The 18,133-nt window shown below is 36.0% G+C and overlaps 1 protein-coding gene and 1 long non-coding RNA gene across 5 annotated transcripts in view; one reads left to right on the forward strand and one right to left on the reverse strand.

Annotated features, from left to right (window-relative positions):
• Positions 1–3,958, forward strand: part of LOC141513644 (uncharacterized) — a 131,184-nt gene extending 127,226 nt beyond the window's left edge. The window contains exon 4 of the long non-coding RNA XR_012475844.1: positions 1,518–3,958. This is a non-coding gene — a long non-coding RNA (uncharacterized LOC141513644). The remainder of the gene's footprint in view (positions 1–1,517) is intronic.
• ANKFN1 (ankyrin repeat and fibronectin type III domain containing 1) overlaps positions 1–18,133 on the reverse strand; it is a 503,865-nt gene that overhangs the window by 167,914 nt on the left and 317,818 nt on the right. For all 4 annotated transcript variants that reach the window (XM_074223663.1, XM_074223664.1, XM_074223666.1 and 1 more), the window contains 2 exons: positions 15,148–15,349; positions 3,209–3,419 (listed from right to left, as the gene is read on the reverse strand). In XM_074223663.1, coding sequence (XP_074079764.1) covers positions 3,209–3,419; positions 15,148–15,349 — 413 coding nt within the window. The remainder of the gene's footprint in view (positions 1–3,208; positions 3,420–15,147; positions 15,350–18,133) is intronic.

The raw sequence follows: 18,133 nt of genomic DNA on the forward strand, positions 1-18,133 counted from the left end.
GAGTTGAAGATTTGGACTTTTTTGTTGTTGTTTGTTTTAATGAGGTTTAAATGTGCAAAAGGGGTTTGGGGGGGAGGGTGTCTCATTATTTTCATGGAAAGTACAGAAATCTTTGCAATATCCAGGTAAGTAGATCTAATGTTTCATTCAGCCCACTGCAGGGATGGCAGTGGCAACATCTGGATGAATAGTTTCCTTGTTTCTTCGTACAGAATGTTGCTCAGTCTGCATTCTTGGTGTTCAGACCCATCGATTCTCCCTCCAAGTCCTCCCTTGTTGGTTCATTGGGATAGATGTTATTGCAGAACAAATTTCATAGGGACAAAAACATCCCCTCTCCAACTTTTTTGTTTAATTCCATTTTCACAAGACCATTTCTTTAAATTCTTTGTTTTCCTCAGAGTAGCAATCTCTTCTTGAAAATGTCATTCTCTTGGACTCAGATCCCACTAAAACAAATTCCTCAAGTTTCTGGGCAAAGTGGGGGGGGTGTGGATTCATCAAAAAGAGAGATGAGCTTTTAAATACTGGAGTTGTCCTATGTGTCTAATGTAAGGAGTTTCTTTGGGTGGAAGATGTTTGAAATTTGGGAGCAAACAAATGTTTCCAAATTATACACCCTTCCAGTTCTTTAGGAGTCAAGTAAGCCAGTATTAGCTGGGGTTAATTAACCCTTTGGGTTACTGAAGTGCTGGAGTACTGAACATTAATCCTTTCATTATTGTTTCATTTTTTTCTTTGTATGGTCAATGCCTAATGTATTCTTGGTTTCTTAACAGGACTTCCATGAAGTGGTAGTCACCCACTTTTTTTTTCCTGTAGAGATAAAGTACCATCATTTATCCTTCCTGTCTTTATGACCTGCATCCCCTAGCACTGTCATCAGACCTTGCCTTCTACCTCTGCTGAATCTTTAGGATTTCAGGACCTTTTTTTGTCTAATGTATTGTGAAACTTTCTTTTACATGATGTCTTCTCCAATCAAATTGTGAGCTCTCTGAGAAGAGGAATTGTCTCATTTTTTCCCAATTTTTATCCCCAGAGTTTAGAATATAGTGTTTAGAAAATGTCTTAGAAAATCCATTCATGAATTTGTCAGAAAAAAATGTTTATAACTGTGGTGTGAGCCAGTGTAGACATCAAATGTCATAGAGAGTTTACAGCCAAAATGAATTTGACCCATTTCAGTGGAGCCATGGGCCTTACACAGAATAGTTTACAAACAATTCACTTGGGCTGTCTCAGTTGGTTCTGGTATTCCTTGCTTTATGGAATAGTGAAGTAATAATTGACTTTTAAATCACTGATTAAACTTTGCAAAACACTTTATAGGCATTTTCTCAATGGTTCTCACAACTATAGATGCTATGATTATTTTTCTTTTTTAACATATGAGGAAACAGAGGAAATAAAGATTAAATCATGTGCCCAGGTTTATATGATTATCTTGAGGTAAGATTTAAATTCAAGGTATTTTTTAATTTGCTTTGAGACTGAATCTATCATTCTTGCCCAAGCTGGAAGTCCAGAAGCAGCTAATGGACCTGATCCCATTGATAACTTACTTGCAAGATTTGAGTTGCCATTTCCATTCTGGAATGGTTGGCCCCTCCTTGGGTAGTTTGGTGGCCCTTCGCTCCCAGGACCTCAACATATTGGAGGTAAATAGTGCAAACTCAATTGACTTGATGCACTGCAGCTTGGAAATTCCATGTTTGATTGATCCACTTGGCTCAACCTCTCCCATAGTAAGGATTACAGTCATGCAACAACCCTCCCTCACACCTGAGTCTTTCTAATATCAAGTTCAACACTCTATCTTATGATGGATGATTAATTAGACCCCTATTTTATTCTAATCATTATTAATCACTTTATTATGATTTCATAGGGATACTGATGCTAGAAATTAATTAGTATCATGCTCATCTATCAATATATATTTAATCTGTCTAATTTTTCTTATCATTGAAACTATAAACTATAAATTCACAGGCTTGTTATGAATTTACTTGCTTAATCATAGGCAACTAACTAAAGGAGCTCCATTCTTCCTTTCTGTCAAGTGTGGTAAAGATGATTCAATGATATGAAAAGCACACAAGCAATTTTTTCCCTTTGTCCTTTATCACCTCTCTATTGCCCAATATAGGGAGATGACCACAAGAAACTTGGCCAACAAGTAAAACTGTTTGCCAGTACATGGATTGCCTGTCTACCAGACCATTAGCCCATGTGGATGCTTTGAAATTTAGACCCATAGGTCTAGCCATTGGCTCAGTAGACCTTCCTGAAGGGTCAAGATATGTCAGCTATTGGGATTTTTATGTAGACTCTTCTGGATGACCAGGGTCAACTGAAAAGACTTTGTATTTTACTCTGCCTCTTTTGTAAGTTTTCACTTTCAAGCACTATAAAACTAAACTATAAAACTAAGACTGTAAAGAAGATCTGGGGTCCTATTTTATTAAAGAGGCCCAGATTCCTTTAATAAATAATTATTGTCTCAGAGCTCTACCTCAGTGGTTTTTCTTGCAGATCAGACATTTTTTTGACCCACAATCTACTGTAACACACTGCCCCAACAAAAGAAGCTATAGAAAGACATGGAACTGGAATGAAAAGATGAGGGTTCAAATCTTGGCCTTTCTTCTCTCTGCCTTTTTGATGTTGGTCCAGATGTTTAGTCCTCCTGAGCTTTCTTTATCTTCAAAATAATGACCTTTGAGGTCATCCTGCCCTAAATCTATGAGTCCAAGAATAGTTCCTATGGTACAGAGCCACACTTGCACATATGCACACAAACACCTCCCCCACCACAGATTCTTTTCTCCCCAATGTGTCTCTTGCCTTGTAGTAACACTTGGTGAAATCATCAAGAAAAACTATGAAATGAAGGCTCTTTCCCTATAAGAATTGGTCTATACTATTTTGAAGTACCTCTGATGCCCTGCTTGACAAACAGTTCACCTCTTTATGTGCTAAGCCTTCTATTTTCAAAGTGCTTGCACATGAAAACATATTAAGAATTTCAAAGTCAGTTGTATTTCTCCCCTTTACTCATCTATAAAACAAGTGGGTAAGTTGCATTAGATGAATCCTAATAGCCCTTCCAGTGTTAGAGAAAAGTTTTTAAAGGGTCTTTCTGGTGTTAGGTTGATACACATCAAAACAGCCTTAGATGAGTTCTGCCCTGAGTTTTACTCACAGTGTGGACTCTCTCTGGCACCTGTCTTCAGGAGGAGTCTTGCAATAGGCACATTGTTGGTCATGATGGCAATGTCCAAAGGAGTCAAGCCTTCACTGTTGGGTGTGTTTAAGTCTAGCTCTTCAGTGTTATACTGATACAGAAGGATCTGCACAGCATCCATGTCTTGCTGCTCCACAGCCTCGAACATTGCTTCATTTCCCTGGAAGTTCTGAAGGGACATAAGAATACAAAACAAGTCACCAGGGGAAGGAAGCTGCCTTCGGAGTCAAGGGAACTTGATTGGAATCTCAGTTCTACAGCTCACTCTACCTGTGTGAACTTGGCAGTGGTCAACCTAAGTTCCTAAGTTAAAAGTTTCTTAGGCTGGTGAATCTTTGTGGTATCCACCCCCCTTCTCCTCCTCCTCATCCAAAATATACAATTATGCCTTCCAGGTCTCAGGAATTAAAGGCACAGTATCCCCATGATTTGGACAATCAGTGTAAAATTTTTTGACCTTCTCTTCATATCAGAGAAAAAGTTGTATTTTTTCTTTATCTTTTGTGGGGTATTTACCATACTTTATTGTAAAATTTGGGTTATTATTAAGCAATTATATATGTATATAAAATGCATTTTTGAGTTTCTATGTTTTCTGCTACTCTTTGCATATCATCTCTTTCTTCCTCAAACCGCCCCCATTCCCATTTAATTCCTTATGCCAAATATCAATAAATATATTGAAATCATGAAGAGGAAAGTTGTAATGTGGAAGGGATAATTGTAATTGACAACTAATATATAACATATATAGAAAAAAAGAATAACAATATGTAACAATTATTAGTAAATTAAATTGTCATGTATTGTATATTACTGTTAATTTAAATATAATAGGATAATAACTCTCATTTATATATCTTAATATTATAATATCCATGTACTATTAGATAAGATCTTAGAGATCATCTGATTAATCTACTCTCCTCCCTTTGATGAGGGCATTAAAGTCCAGCAAAACTAAATGACTTACCCAGGGTTACATAGGTAGTAATTGATGAAGAAATGATTTGAGGGTACGTCCTCTAACTCAACATCTTTTGACTGAACATACTGTCCATAAGATAAATACTTTTAGTTCTTTTAGACAATTTGCAAGCATTCTCTCATTTCACCCTTAGAACAGTCTCACTGTGGTAGGAACTAAAGTTAAATGATAAGAATTTGTTTAATGTGTATTATTCATGGTGCTGTTCTATGTGCTAGTGATATAAAGACATGTTCCTCAAAACTTCCTCCAAATTCCAAATTTTTTATGCAAAAACATGTTATTGACCCTTAAAAACCTGACATTCAAGTGAGAGACAACATGCAAAGAACCGATGCACATATAAGATATATACAATGTAAATCAGTGGTAATGATGTAGATGAACTTGGTCCTTCATTCTAGAAGAAGACTATGACATCAGGGAGGTGAGGCCATGACAAGCACATGAATTGGATTTGAGTGTGTGTGTGTGGGGTGGGGGGATGCTGTGCTAAATCACCAGCCTCACTTTCTCCTCCAGAGTCATTTAGGTTCAGTGGTCAGATATGAATCAGGATGTCTGAGATGGTCCTGAATATGAGGAAATCAAAGTTAAGTGCCTTGCTCAAGGATACACAGCTAAGTAAGTGTCAAGTGTCTGAGGCCAAAGTCAGAGGGAAGGTCTTTGCCCTTGGTGAAGGAAAAGGAAGACCAGGAAAAGTCATTTATAGAAGGTGGTCTGAGTCTTGAAGGAAGTCAGGGAAGATAGGAGGTAGAAGAGACAGAGGTTCAGGGAGGGTGTCTTGGCTATGGTCTTATAGATAGCAAAGTCAGATGCGGAATTTAACTGAGATCTTCCTTACCACAAATCTACTCCTCTGTCTACTAAACTGTCTGTGTCTTAGCTGGATCATTAGGTAACTGCTTTGTTGTGTGTGAGCAGACCATCTCATTGATCATATTTCCCACTGTGTTATCTGGAAGATTCTTTTTTTTAATTTTTTTGCAAGGCAAACAGGGTTAAGTGGCTTACCCAAGGCCACACAGCTAGGTAATTATTAAGCGTCTGAGACCGGATTTGAACCCAAATACTCCTGACTCCAGGGCCGGTGCTTTATCCACTATGCCACCTAGCCGCCCCGGGAGATTCTTAAAGCAAACACTTTATATGCCTACCACTACATTGCTATTTCTCCATCATTAAATAAAAGGCACTGACTACAAAATGAATTTTTGTGTTCAGAAGAACTTTGATAATAAAGTATCATGGAGTGAGTTTACATGAGATGACATAATATGATCCAGGTAAATAATAGATGAAAAAATGAATTTACAGAGAGATATATTATAGAAGTTAGACAGATTTCCAGGTCAAGCAAAACAAGCTTGTTTAATTCATCATGTAAATTAAATGTGGCAGCTAGGTGCCACATAGGACATAATGCTGGTCCTGGAGGCAGAAAGACATGAGTTCAAATCCAGCTTCAAACATTAGCTATGTTATCCTGGGCAAATCACTTGACCCTATTTTCCTCAGTTTGCCCATCTGTAAAATCAGCTGGAAAAGGAAATGGCTAACTACTCCAGTGACTGTGCCAAGATAAACTTAAAGGGAGTTGATCTGGACACAAATGAAAATGACTCCATAACAAAATTAAATGCATAATTACCTCATGATCAGAGGTTATGAGGAAACCTTGACATCCCAAATTCTAAGCCCTATTGGATACCAAATCCTTAAAGCATGATATTTCTAAAACTGGAAGGAACCACAGAGGTCATCTCATCTGATAGCCTCTTTTCAGGAGATAATTGAGGCCAAGTGATGTTAGATGTATTACTCAAGATCTTTCAGGCAGTAGTGGCAGAGATGGTTTTCACATTTAAGCACAGATCTGATCATGTCACTCCTTGACTCAAACAGCTCCAGGGGCTTTCTAATGCTTCTCTAGGCACCTCCCCCTCCCCATAGAAAGATTAGAAATAAAAGGTTAGTCCTGCATTGAGATTGTTTCTAAGAGACCAGATATTCATTTGGCAGCTAAACAGCATATTGATCAATTCTGCATCTTAGATGGTATATACATACATATATATATATATATATATATATATATATATATATATATATTCTACATGGATAGTATAGCAATATGTAGTATATATAGATAGTACAGTAATAATGATAAAGATGGATCAAAGCAATGAGGAAGACCAAATAGGAGCTTGCTACAATAGTATCTAGGAGGCCATGAACATCGAGACCAAGATAGTTCTTATGCAGATTGAGAGAAGGGTATGAGTGATATTGTGGAGGAAAGATTGTCATCCATTTGGATAATATTGTTCCTTGGAAGAAGTTCTTAGAGGGTTTATAATTCAATTCAACAAGGTTCAAGTAGTTACTATTTATAAGGCACAATGAAGTATTGGGGACACAGATGTAAACAAAAGCAGTTCCTATCCTCAAGGAGCTTACATGCTATTGAAAGAAATAAGATTTATACATATAGGTATTTTTTTTTAGTTTTATTTATTTTATTTTTAATTTATGACATAAATACTTCTATAATATAGTATAATAAAATATACTTTTTATTAAAAAAGAAAATATAAATTTACATATAGATAAATATGACATATGTAAAAATTTATTTCATAGGAAAAGGAGACTATTAAATCCTAGGGGAAGAGGGGTAGTCTCATGGAGGACATGGCACTTGAGTTGATCCTTGAATGAAGCTAGGAATTTAAGAGTCAGAAGTGAGGATAGAGAACATTCCAAGTAAAGGAGATGACTTCTGAAAAGGGCCAGAGTTGGAAACAACATAGAGATTAATTTGACTGGAATCTAGAGGAAGTAACAGGACTAAATGGTTGAATACCAATTGTGAAGGGTCTTTAATGCACAAAAGAGGACATTATAAGGTAACTAGGTAGTTCACTGGATGAAGTATTCAACTTGAACACCTGAGTTCAAATCCTATTATAGACATTCACTAATGGTGTGAAACTGGACAAGTCACCCATCCTCTGTATTCTTTAGTTTCCTCATCTCTAAGATGAGAATATTAATAGTGCCTACCTCCCAGGGTGGTTATAAGGATCAAATAAGCATTATGAACACTAATGGTGATGATGATGATGACAATGAGAATGAGGATGATGATGGGACATAATTAAAAAGCTATTGAAGGAGGCAGCTAGATGACCTGGTGGATTAGAGCACCAACCCTGGAGTCAGGAGGACCTGAGTTCAAATTTGGCCTCAGACACTTAATAATTATCTAGCTGTATGACCTTGGGCAAGTCACTTAAATCCATTGCCTTGCAAAAAAAAATGAAAAATATAGATGGGATGTGGAGATAACCTGAAAGAGGGCTGTGACCACATGTGGGGAGTAACAGGAGCAGATGGAAGATACAGAGTGGACATAAAATAAGCCCAACTTGGCAATGAATTTGGAAATCACTTAAATAGATGTTTCTTTGAATTTAGAAGGGGAAAAAACTCAAACAGAAATGGAATTTCAAAGCCAAGCTGATGTCATTTCCAAGAAATACTCCTTCCTTGATCAATGTGGAAACAAAGCAGAGAGTCAGTGGGGTGTATTGGATAAGGACAGGTTTGATTAGTTGATTAAGTTGTGTGAACTTAGAAAAGTCACTTAACTCTCTCAGTCTCATTTCCTTCACCAGCAAAGTGGGGATGATGACACTTGAACCCTTACCAGGGTTCTTCTGAAGTTTCAATGATTTTTTAAAATTCAGTCATTTTAGACTCTTTGTGACCTTTTTAGGGTCACAGAATTAGACATGACTGAAATGACTGAATAACAACAAATAGTGTTTTTATTTATTTTGTTAAATACCTCCCAATTATATTTTAATCTAGTTCCAGCTTGGGCTATAGGCCAGGTATTTGATACCTTCAGACTAGATGATCTCTCAAGTCTGTTCCAGTTCTAAATCTATGAGTCTAATATTATCTCTCTGTTCTGATGAGGTAGAGTAATGTGGCAGACTCAAATTCAAAAGGGGAACAGCCATGGCTTTTGCCTTAGGCAATTTTAATTTTTTGTTTCAAAAAAAAATCTCTTCTCTCTGATTGCTACAGGGTGAAAACATTTTTGGTGCACAGCTGAAATTTGAGGGAAAAAAATAAAACTATGAATGGGTATGAAAGTGTTTTGATTATAAGGAGCTAAGGAATTAACTTACTTTAGAAGGACCAAAGGTCTGTTCTGCTAATACCTCATGGCTAGAGGTCACCTTGCTATCTTAAAGCCTCAGCCAACAGTGCATAATCTGGAAAGACTTTGAGTACAGCTGGGAAACAGACTGTGGTCAGCTGTCTAAGGACCAATTCTGTTACACATTGAGAGAGGCTTATCACCACAATGCAATGCATTTTTGGCCCTCCATGACCCATGAAACAGATAAAACCAGGACCTTAGTTTGTTATGACTGCTTTCTATTTCTGTGGGAGTACTGGAATAATGTTTATGGTATGCAAGAAAAGGCATTGAACTTGGGGCACTAATATTGGAGATATAGGACATGAATTCAAATCCCAATTATGATATTTATTAGAAACTCAAAGAAACAATTTATTTTCTCTGGGATTGAATTTTCTTATCTTCCAGATCATCCAAATTGTCCAACCCTTCAACCAAACTGGAATAACTTTAAGTGTGACCCAGCAATGTTAATCAATCATTTGTGACCGAGGTTTTCTTGGCAAAGATATTGAAATGATTTTCTCTTTTCTTCTCTAACTCATTTTTTACAGGTGAGGAAGCTGTTCTCATTTATCCATTGAGTCACTTTGTGACTCTCTCAGAATAATTGAGGCAATACGTGACAAAGTCAAAATTCAAACTTGGGTTCTCTGACCCCAAATCTAGCAGTTATTCCCTACCGCATTTTTCTGCATCCTTGACTGATATTTTTTATTTTTTCTAATTACATGGAAAAATAGTTTTCAATATTCATCCTTTTGCAAGTTTTTGAGTTCTATATATTTTTTTCACTCTCCTTTCCCTCCCCCCTTCCTATGGCAGCAAGATATCTGACATGGGTCATACATGTACAATCTGATTTAACATATTTCCATATTAGTCATGCTTGACTGAGTGGAGACAGTACCACCACTCTCACATTATCAATTAGTGGATAAGATATTGATGAGACAGAATTAAATCCATATCTATAGAGTTGTTCCACATGAGAAAAGAAAAATTATGGAAGTTACAGCTAAATGAAAGAATCACTAAAAGGTTCTCCATACTGTGATGAATAAGTGAGCAATATCTTAACAGACAGGGTACAACAGTTTCTATCTGCAAGGTCAATTCAATGGTTAAGGAAAACATCAGAACTGTTATTCAATAAGAAGACAGGATGAATATAAGAAGTTTCTTACTATATTTTGGGAAAATAGTTGTTTTCAATCTGTTTAAGCATTTGGGAACTCCATAAAAAATGAAGATTTTGATTCTATATCTAAAATTCTTGAAGATGTATATGTAATACAAAGAAGTTGTAACAAAAAGATGGCCAAGAAGGCCCAGAAACTAGTCAGCAAACTCTTGACCTTTAAGACAATTGAAAAAAATATGTGGCAGCAAAGAACATACTAGTCTAACATACAAGCATTTTAAAAGCCTTAAAGTAAAGGATTACAATTAATGATCAGCACAGTATAGATTATTTCCTAGCTTGTGACCCTGGGCAAGTCACTTAACATCTGACTGACTAACAAAATGGACTCACTGGCAGAGGAAATGGCAAACCACTCCAGTATTTTGCCAAGAAACCCCCAAATGGAAGGTTGGTTATGACTGAAATGACTGAACAACAACAAACAGAAATAGGTAGTTGAGGGGGAATAAACCTGCAGAAAGCCTGAGGGAGAAAAGATTATCCTGAGCACATTTCTAGATGAATCAAGAAGGAAGTATTAAAAATCAATGAATTACTAGTGTTTCTATGTAGCAATTCTTTTAATCCCTAGTGATAGAGAAATTACCACTTTGAACTTACATCTTGAAATTTAATGCACTACAAGAGAAGCAATATTAGTAAATAAACTGATGTAGTTGGGAGGAGTGACTAGAACCGATGGAATATGTAGGAAAGAAATCTGTTCTGAAGAAGAAACTAATTGAAAGGTACTCAGATACCAATTTTTAAGGGATTTTAAATAATTTTAGAAGAATGGAAGAAAATCACTTTCACAAAAGACAACAGGAAACCTACAGCTGAGAAAATATCATCAACTGCTACCTCCTGTTATCTATCTCCTCATCTGTATAAAATCTTTGCCAGAATAAGCTTATGTATACTTGCATCAAGAGTATCCATAATGATAACTTAAAAAGGAAATGATACTTTTCACTCATTTTTCTACAGTTTTATAATCATACAACTAAAGGATGGGTTAAGCAGTTTTTCATAACATTCCTTTTTGATTTTAGAAGAGGGATTTAACTTATGAGATTATAAAATAGCCATAAAGGTTCTCCTTAAAGAGAATGGCCATTGGAGGTTAAAATCACTCAAAATTCGATGAAAGATGTAACTACTTTTTAAATACAACTTTGTTCAGTGATTTGCTGAGTGAATCAGCACCAAATGAGGCACAAAATAGTCATCTAGTATCTATTAGGCAAACAGACATTATACCATGCTATGGATACAAGGAAGAAGAGAAAGATATGTTTCCTTGAGGTATTTTCTTGCAGGCTGTCTTATCCAAAATCAGGTATTGTCTATAACAAGTTTCTCCAAATGCTCCTGTTTGCAGAAAGCATTTGTGTGATTGTATCAAAAATGGCAAACATTTCTTAAAACCTACTATATGCCAGTGTGATAAGCACTTTACAAATATCTCATTTTATCTTCATAACAACATTGGGAAGTAGATACTTTTATTATCTCCATTTTACAATTAAGGAAATTTGAGGCAAGCAGATTTTTTTATTATCTCCATTTTACAATTGAGGAAACTGAGGCAAGCAGAGGTTAAATAACTTGCCCAGGGTCACACAGCTAGTAAATATCTGAAGTCATATTTGAATTTGAGATTTGAACTTTTCCCCCCCAATACTTGAATTTACTAAACAACTTAACTACCCTTGAAACGTTTACAGAATTTCCTTCCTGCAAGATCTCAGTTCCATAGAGAGAACTGGAAGGAAACTTATGAATTCAACTTCATAATTTTTACATTATTTGAAAGGTCAATCAAGTTGATCATGGAAGTCAGGTACCTGAGAAACTAGAGACTCATAGATTTATAATTTCAGTAATCCTTAAGATAAGTTCTTAAGGCACTGGAATTTTCCCTTTATTTTACAGATAAGAAAATTGTGACCTAATGAGTCAAAGAATATTATACAACTAGTGAATGGCAAAATCAGTATCTGTTATTAGATATTTCTAATGATCCAGATACTATGTTAGATGATGACTATACAGAGACAAAAATAAAAACAGTACTTACTCTCAAAGAGCTTGCATTTGGTGTGTGTGTGTGTGTGTATATATATATATATATGTATATATATAGATACACTAAATACTGTTACAAAGGAGGTAAGTCAGTCAATTAGGACTTATTAAATACTTATATGTTTAGGTACTGCTAAGCATTGGGATTACAAAGAAACGCAATCACTTTCCTCAATTGCAAGAAGGTAGTAATAATAATAGCACTTGCCTCCCAGGGTTGTTGTGGATCTAGGAGAAAATATTTGTGAAGTTCTTAGCATAGTATCTGGCATACAGTAGGTGCTTAATATATGCTAGTTTCCCTTTTCCTTAAAAAAAGCTCAAAGAAAGGCAAAAATCAGTTTTTGCTCTCAAGGAGCTCATAGCCACTGCTATCTTTCAAGGATCAAGACAAGCAAAGTAGAAAAAATGTGCATTATGATAAATATATATTATATAGATATTTTATATACTATATATTTAAAGATCTATAATCTCATCTCTCTGCCTCTGTCTGTGTGTGTCTCTCTCTCTCTGTCTCTGTCTCTAATAATATGGCAATCTATTTAGTCTTTTGGACAAGCATTCTCCCTTAAAGCTAGTGCTTTCCTTCTATTGATTGTATTCAATTTATATTGACTCATATTAAGCAATTAATAATTACTTTTTGACTGACTAGATTGCATTTGGGAAGCTACTTTCAAAATGACCCACAGCAATTTGTTTCAGCAAAAGATTCTTTAAAAAATGAGATTTTCCCAGTGATGTTCCATGTTGGATGAAACATAGCACTTATAAACACCAAAATGGCAAATGACTCAAAGGGCAATATATAAAAAAAAATGCTTGGCGGTTAAATAGACTGAAGCATATTCCAACATTGACCTGAATACAAGAATTTATGTGGAAGTTGTAAGATCATTGGTTAAAGGAATAGAGACCTTAGAAAACATTGCATACAGTATCTTGGCTTTAGAGATCAAAAGCAATAATGTGACAAAAAAAAAAGATATAGAGGCCACATATCAAGAGTTAAGGATATACTGAAACAACCAGGGCTGAACAGAAAGGTTGATCTCCAAGTACAGGACTCAGGTGAACCATAGAGAGGGCAGACTAGAAGGACTAACTATGAGGAACTTTAATGATTTTGAAATTTTTGTACTCCTGCATGGGAAGAAGATATTTATAACTCATATGAACTTTCTCATTTATAAGAGGGAGCATATATAGACAGGACATAGGAAGGAGTGGAATATAATGGTATAATATAGTTAAAAAGATGGAGTCAATGGGTGATAAAGGAAAGTACTGGGAGGAAGAGAAAGGAGAGGAAGAAGAGGCTAAGATATTTCACATGAGTCAAGAAAAAGCTTTTTCAATGGAGTGGAATGGCAGAAGGCAAGGGGGAATGAGTGAGCCTTCATTCTCATCAGAAATAGCTCAAAGAGGAAATAATATATACACTTAATAGGGTATAGAAATCTATCTTACTCTAGAGAAAAAATGAGAAGAAAGGGATAGGATAAGGAGGAATGGGGGAGGGAAGGGGGAATAGGTGATAGAAGAGAGGGAAGAGTGTGAGAAAGATTACTTAGATACAACACACTTTTGAACAGAAACAGGGTGAAAGGAGAGAGAATGGAATAGATGAGAGTGGGAAGGAATAGAGTGGAGGGAAATACAGCTAGTGATGGCAACTGGGAAAAATACTGAAGCAACTTCTTTGGTGGGCTTATGATAAAGAAGGCAACTCATGCCAGAGACAGAGCCATTGGAACCTGAACACAGACTGTGTTCAGTACATTTTCTCTCTCTCTCTCTCTCTCTCTCTCTCTCTCTCTCTCTCTCTCTCTCTCTCTCTCTCTCTCACTATTCTTGAGGTTTCTCATCTTTTTATTGGGGGGGCGGTTTACTGTCACAACAAGATTATTGTAATAATATAAAATAAATAAACCAAAAAAAAAGTTAAGGATAACACAATCCAAGAATTGTTCTGGTAGGATCACAATATTAAAAGAATTACAAGAAGAGCTCAAATACATTAATTATTTGTGAAAGATTTGCAGAAAGACATGGACAAGAAATATGCAAAATGAGACAATATAGAAAGGTCACAATTTATACCACTGGAACAAATATCTTCATGGATTAGATCATGGAACCAATTTTTGATGAAGTACCGTAATGCTCAGGTGTGACAGTGAAATATATCAGTAGCTCCTTATACATAGAATGGTTGGAATAGGGGGCAAGTAGAGATAGAGACTGAAGAATTTGTAGCAGTGTTGTGCAGTTGCTTGTTTTGACATTGGGGATGGGGAAATAAAGCAAATTTCTTTATAGGAACATTGCCAATTGCAAGACATGAGACAATTGGCTAAATAGGAAAGAATCACACAGAGGGTCTCAGATTTCAACTGCAATTCAGCCACAACCAAACTCTTTAAGATATTAAGATATATTAGACTTGAGAAAACAAATTGGTTTAAAGCTTAAAGTGCAGTTAACATTGGACTCTAGTAGAAAGAAACTTGGGACTGGCATCTATTGGATTCAAAGTCACTTTTATGGCCTTAGGCAAATCACTTAAACTCTCTGGGCCTCAGTTTTCTCATTTGTACAATGAGGGGTTTAGAACTAGATGGTTTTTAATATCCCTTCCAGCTTGGAAGATGTAACCCTGTAGTTTTAGGCACTTCATATATATATATATATATATATATATATATATATATATATATATATATTCATTTTATCCTCCTTAACAACTCTGGGAGACAAGTGACATTATGAGTAAAGTGTAGGCAAACAGAAGTTAAGTGACTTATCCAGGGTCACATTGCTAGTAAAGCATTTGAGGCTGATTTTCAACTTAGATCTTACTGACACCAGGTCCAGCACTCTACGTTCTGTTTCAGCTAGTTGCCTAATTATTGCATAATCTTTAGCATTTCTTGATGTTTTTATTTTCTCCCATGCTATATATACTCTTATTCTGGTCACCCATATATAATTTCCACAACTAGGCATTAGCTTGCAAAAAATCAGCAGATTTACACCTGATATTTGACTCATATCTGCCACATATATTTGCCACATATCTGCTTCAAATCCTTTATAATCCTCTATAATAGAGCAAACATGACTGCCTTCAGGGAGACTGTTTAAGATACCATTTTATAATAGTCAAAGTGTTTCCAAAGGTCTGACAGTGAAATGAAAACCCAAGGACAACTGAAACATCATCAGGTAACCAAAAAAAGGTTGATATCCTCTGCCTTTACTCCCTCCTCTTGCTTAGTTGTGGGGTTATCATATGTGTGATTGAAAACTATTATTGTCTAAAGTTGTCTACCCATTGTAGAACCTCTAGCATCCCAAGCAATATAACCAAAAATTTTCAACTGAGAACATATGCAAGAAATTTTTACCACAGATGTCTTTCTAAGACTCAGTCGGTCAGTTCTTGCTCTAAAGTATGCCTCATCAAAGGAAGAATGACTCCCCTTAAGTTTTTCAGAAAGGTTCCGATAGAGGCGTTTGGCAGCATTAGGAGAAGATGGAGCACTGTTCTTTTTAGTTTGGGAAAGATGTAGATTCTGCATTTGCTGAGTCATTTTCACGTGGCTGATCCTGGGGGGAGGAAACAGCATAATTTGTTATTTTCACCTTTTAAGTTTTTAAAGCATTAAAAAAGAAAATCATTTACTATGTGGTTTTTAAATCACAATTTTAGAGTACTACTATTTAATGTATATTTAGTAACAGGATTTAGAAAGTACATTACACATACATACATATATGTTATACACACACACACACATAGATGAGTATGCCTTTTAGGCTTCTCTATTTCTAAGTAACTAGTGATTGGCTCCATCTGAGCCCTTTCTTCTTGGTATTCCCCCCCCCCCCCAAGACTAAAGAATGTCATTGGTTCCAACCCAACATGCATTCAATATGAATTCGAATAATTTAGCCACTTCACAGGATTCATTATTTGTGTTAATTGGTCCCTAAGTATAACTATTAACTATAGCATTGTAACTATGTGCCTAGATAATATAACTATGTCACTGTAGCTATTGCATTCTGCTAATCTATAAGTTTAGTAACCCAATCAAAAAAGAAAATAAGATTAGAAATAAGATCAGAAGCCTGTCATGATTTGTTACACCTTTTAGCTATTCACTGACCACCCTTTGATGACATTTTAGGATTTGCCAGCAATTGATGTCAAGTTCATTGGTCTGCTGTTTGCAGTCTTTCTCTCCGTCTGTCTCTGTCTCTTTGTCTCTTTCTATCCACCAGTTCTTAGCCAATCCAACATATCTCTTTGTCTGCAATCTTTCAAAGGTCACCAATATTTTTAATCCAAAATTAATCTGACTCTGGCAATTTAAAGTCATGCAATGCTTTTAATTTATCAAAGATATTAACTCCATATTAGTCATACTTCTGTCTTTTTTTTAGCTCAGATCATTGTCATTGATAGAGATAATAGAAACAAAATACAAATTGAAAGACTGCCTTCTTTCTGTCATGTTATTATCACCTCATCTATCCTCAATACATCACTTCTCTGTTTTGATTTTCTTTTTCTTCCTCCAGTATAACTTTAACAGGAACAAGCAAAACTGTATATGTGTATGTTTACATGTGCATACACAAAATTTTCCTCAGTAGCCACAGCTTGTTCCTTGGTTACAATCCTCACTCTTTTATTTTTCATACATTTCTTTAAAAAATCCAAATTATGTGTCCCTGTGTATTTGCTCTGCTCTCTTTAGACTTCCCTTGTTCCTTGTTCTATCATATTTTAAAATTAAATAATTTAATTATTCAAATATCTATTAAATATTCATTATATATGAAGCATACTTCTAGGCAATGGGAGGGAAAGTAGGAAGACAGAAAGAAAACAGATCCCAAGAGTTTCTAAAAACATTACTCTTCTGATTCTCTTTCTTTCTATATTTCTAGAGACTTCTTTCTTTTCTTAGCTGGATCCAATTCCCTCCTACAGGCAGCACAGTGGATAAAGCACTGGCTTTGGAGTCAGGAGGACAGGAGTTTGAATTCAGCCTCAATTATTGGCCATTTACTAGCTATATGATCTTGGGTAAGTCACTTAACACTGATTGCCTCCCATCCAGGGCCACATTCAGTCATGGATTCATACCTGGCTACTAGACTCAGGTGTCTCTGGAAGAGAAAGTGATACTGGTGATTCAGCACAGCACCCCCTCACTCAAATCCAATTCATGCACTTATCATGCTGTCACCTCCCTGATGTTGTGGTCTTCTTTGAAAATGAAGGACAAATACTACTGCTACTACTACTACTACTACCACCACCACCACCACCACCACCACCACCACCACCACCACCACTACCACCACCACTACTACTACCAACTACTGCTATTGAAGAGGACCACACCTACCAACCAAGTGATTGGCAGTAAGTTGGACAATTATGCTTATCATAGTGGTGGGTATGCTGTGTTAGGCATCCTTCTCATTTGCCTTCTCAGTTTCTAAACTTTTTGTGTGTTATCTGCTGACCTCCACATGTCAATTCCTTCAAAATTTCCATTTAATTTCTTATGTTAAGCTGTGATATATTGAAACCATGATGGGAGAATCATGATGTAGAACAGATAACTCTACATGATAAAAAGAGCAACTACTTTACAGGTCATAGTTCTATGCTGATGCCAACTGATTCTCCAATGGTACCTCAAGCTTCTATTCCAGCACTTTGAATTTCTGATTGGTGAATATTCACCACATCTAGCCTAGATTCAGATTGATCACACTCCAGACTCCTATATAAAACAGCCTCCATCTCTGACTAAGAATTCTAAGCTCCCCCCTTGTTTCTTGGCTTGGTGAACATTTGTTATATTTATTCCAGACCCAGACCTATCCAAGCATCTTTATGGTATGTCTCTATGCATGTATCATATCATCCTTTCACTCTGTCTTTTTTCAATTCTAACAACAGAAATTAGGCCAACATTGCCAAAACACTCCTCTCTGGTCATCACTTTCCTACATGTTTTGTTTTCTCTTATTAGAATGTAAATTCCTTGAAGGTAATAACTATCTTGCTTGCTTCAGTTTATATTTCCAGTACCTAATATAGGGGCTCATATATAGTAAAACACTTAAACATTGCTATTCATTCACTCTTTCATTCATTCTGTCTGCTTGTGTATTGTGTTTTACTTAGTATTGCTAACTCTAACTCTAGTCCTAGATCTGAGAGAGGGCAATACATATCTCAAGGACACAAATCTTTAATATTAGACCCCAAATATTACAGTAGCCCTGAAGAAGAGTTTTCCCAGGACTACAATCATTCCCTGAAAATGACTATTAATTTATTATATGGGAAATCCTACAGTGAGG

This window comes from Macrotis lagotis, chromosome 2 (genome assembly GCF_037893015.1).
Source record: "Macrotis lagotis isolate mMagLag1 chromosome 2, bilby.v1.9.chrom.fasta, whole genome shotgun sequence".
In the NCBI taxonomy this organism is placed as follows: domain Eukaryota; kingdom Metazoa; phylum Chordata; class Mammalia; order Peramelemorphia; family Peramelidae; genus Macrotis; species Macrotis lagotis.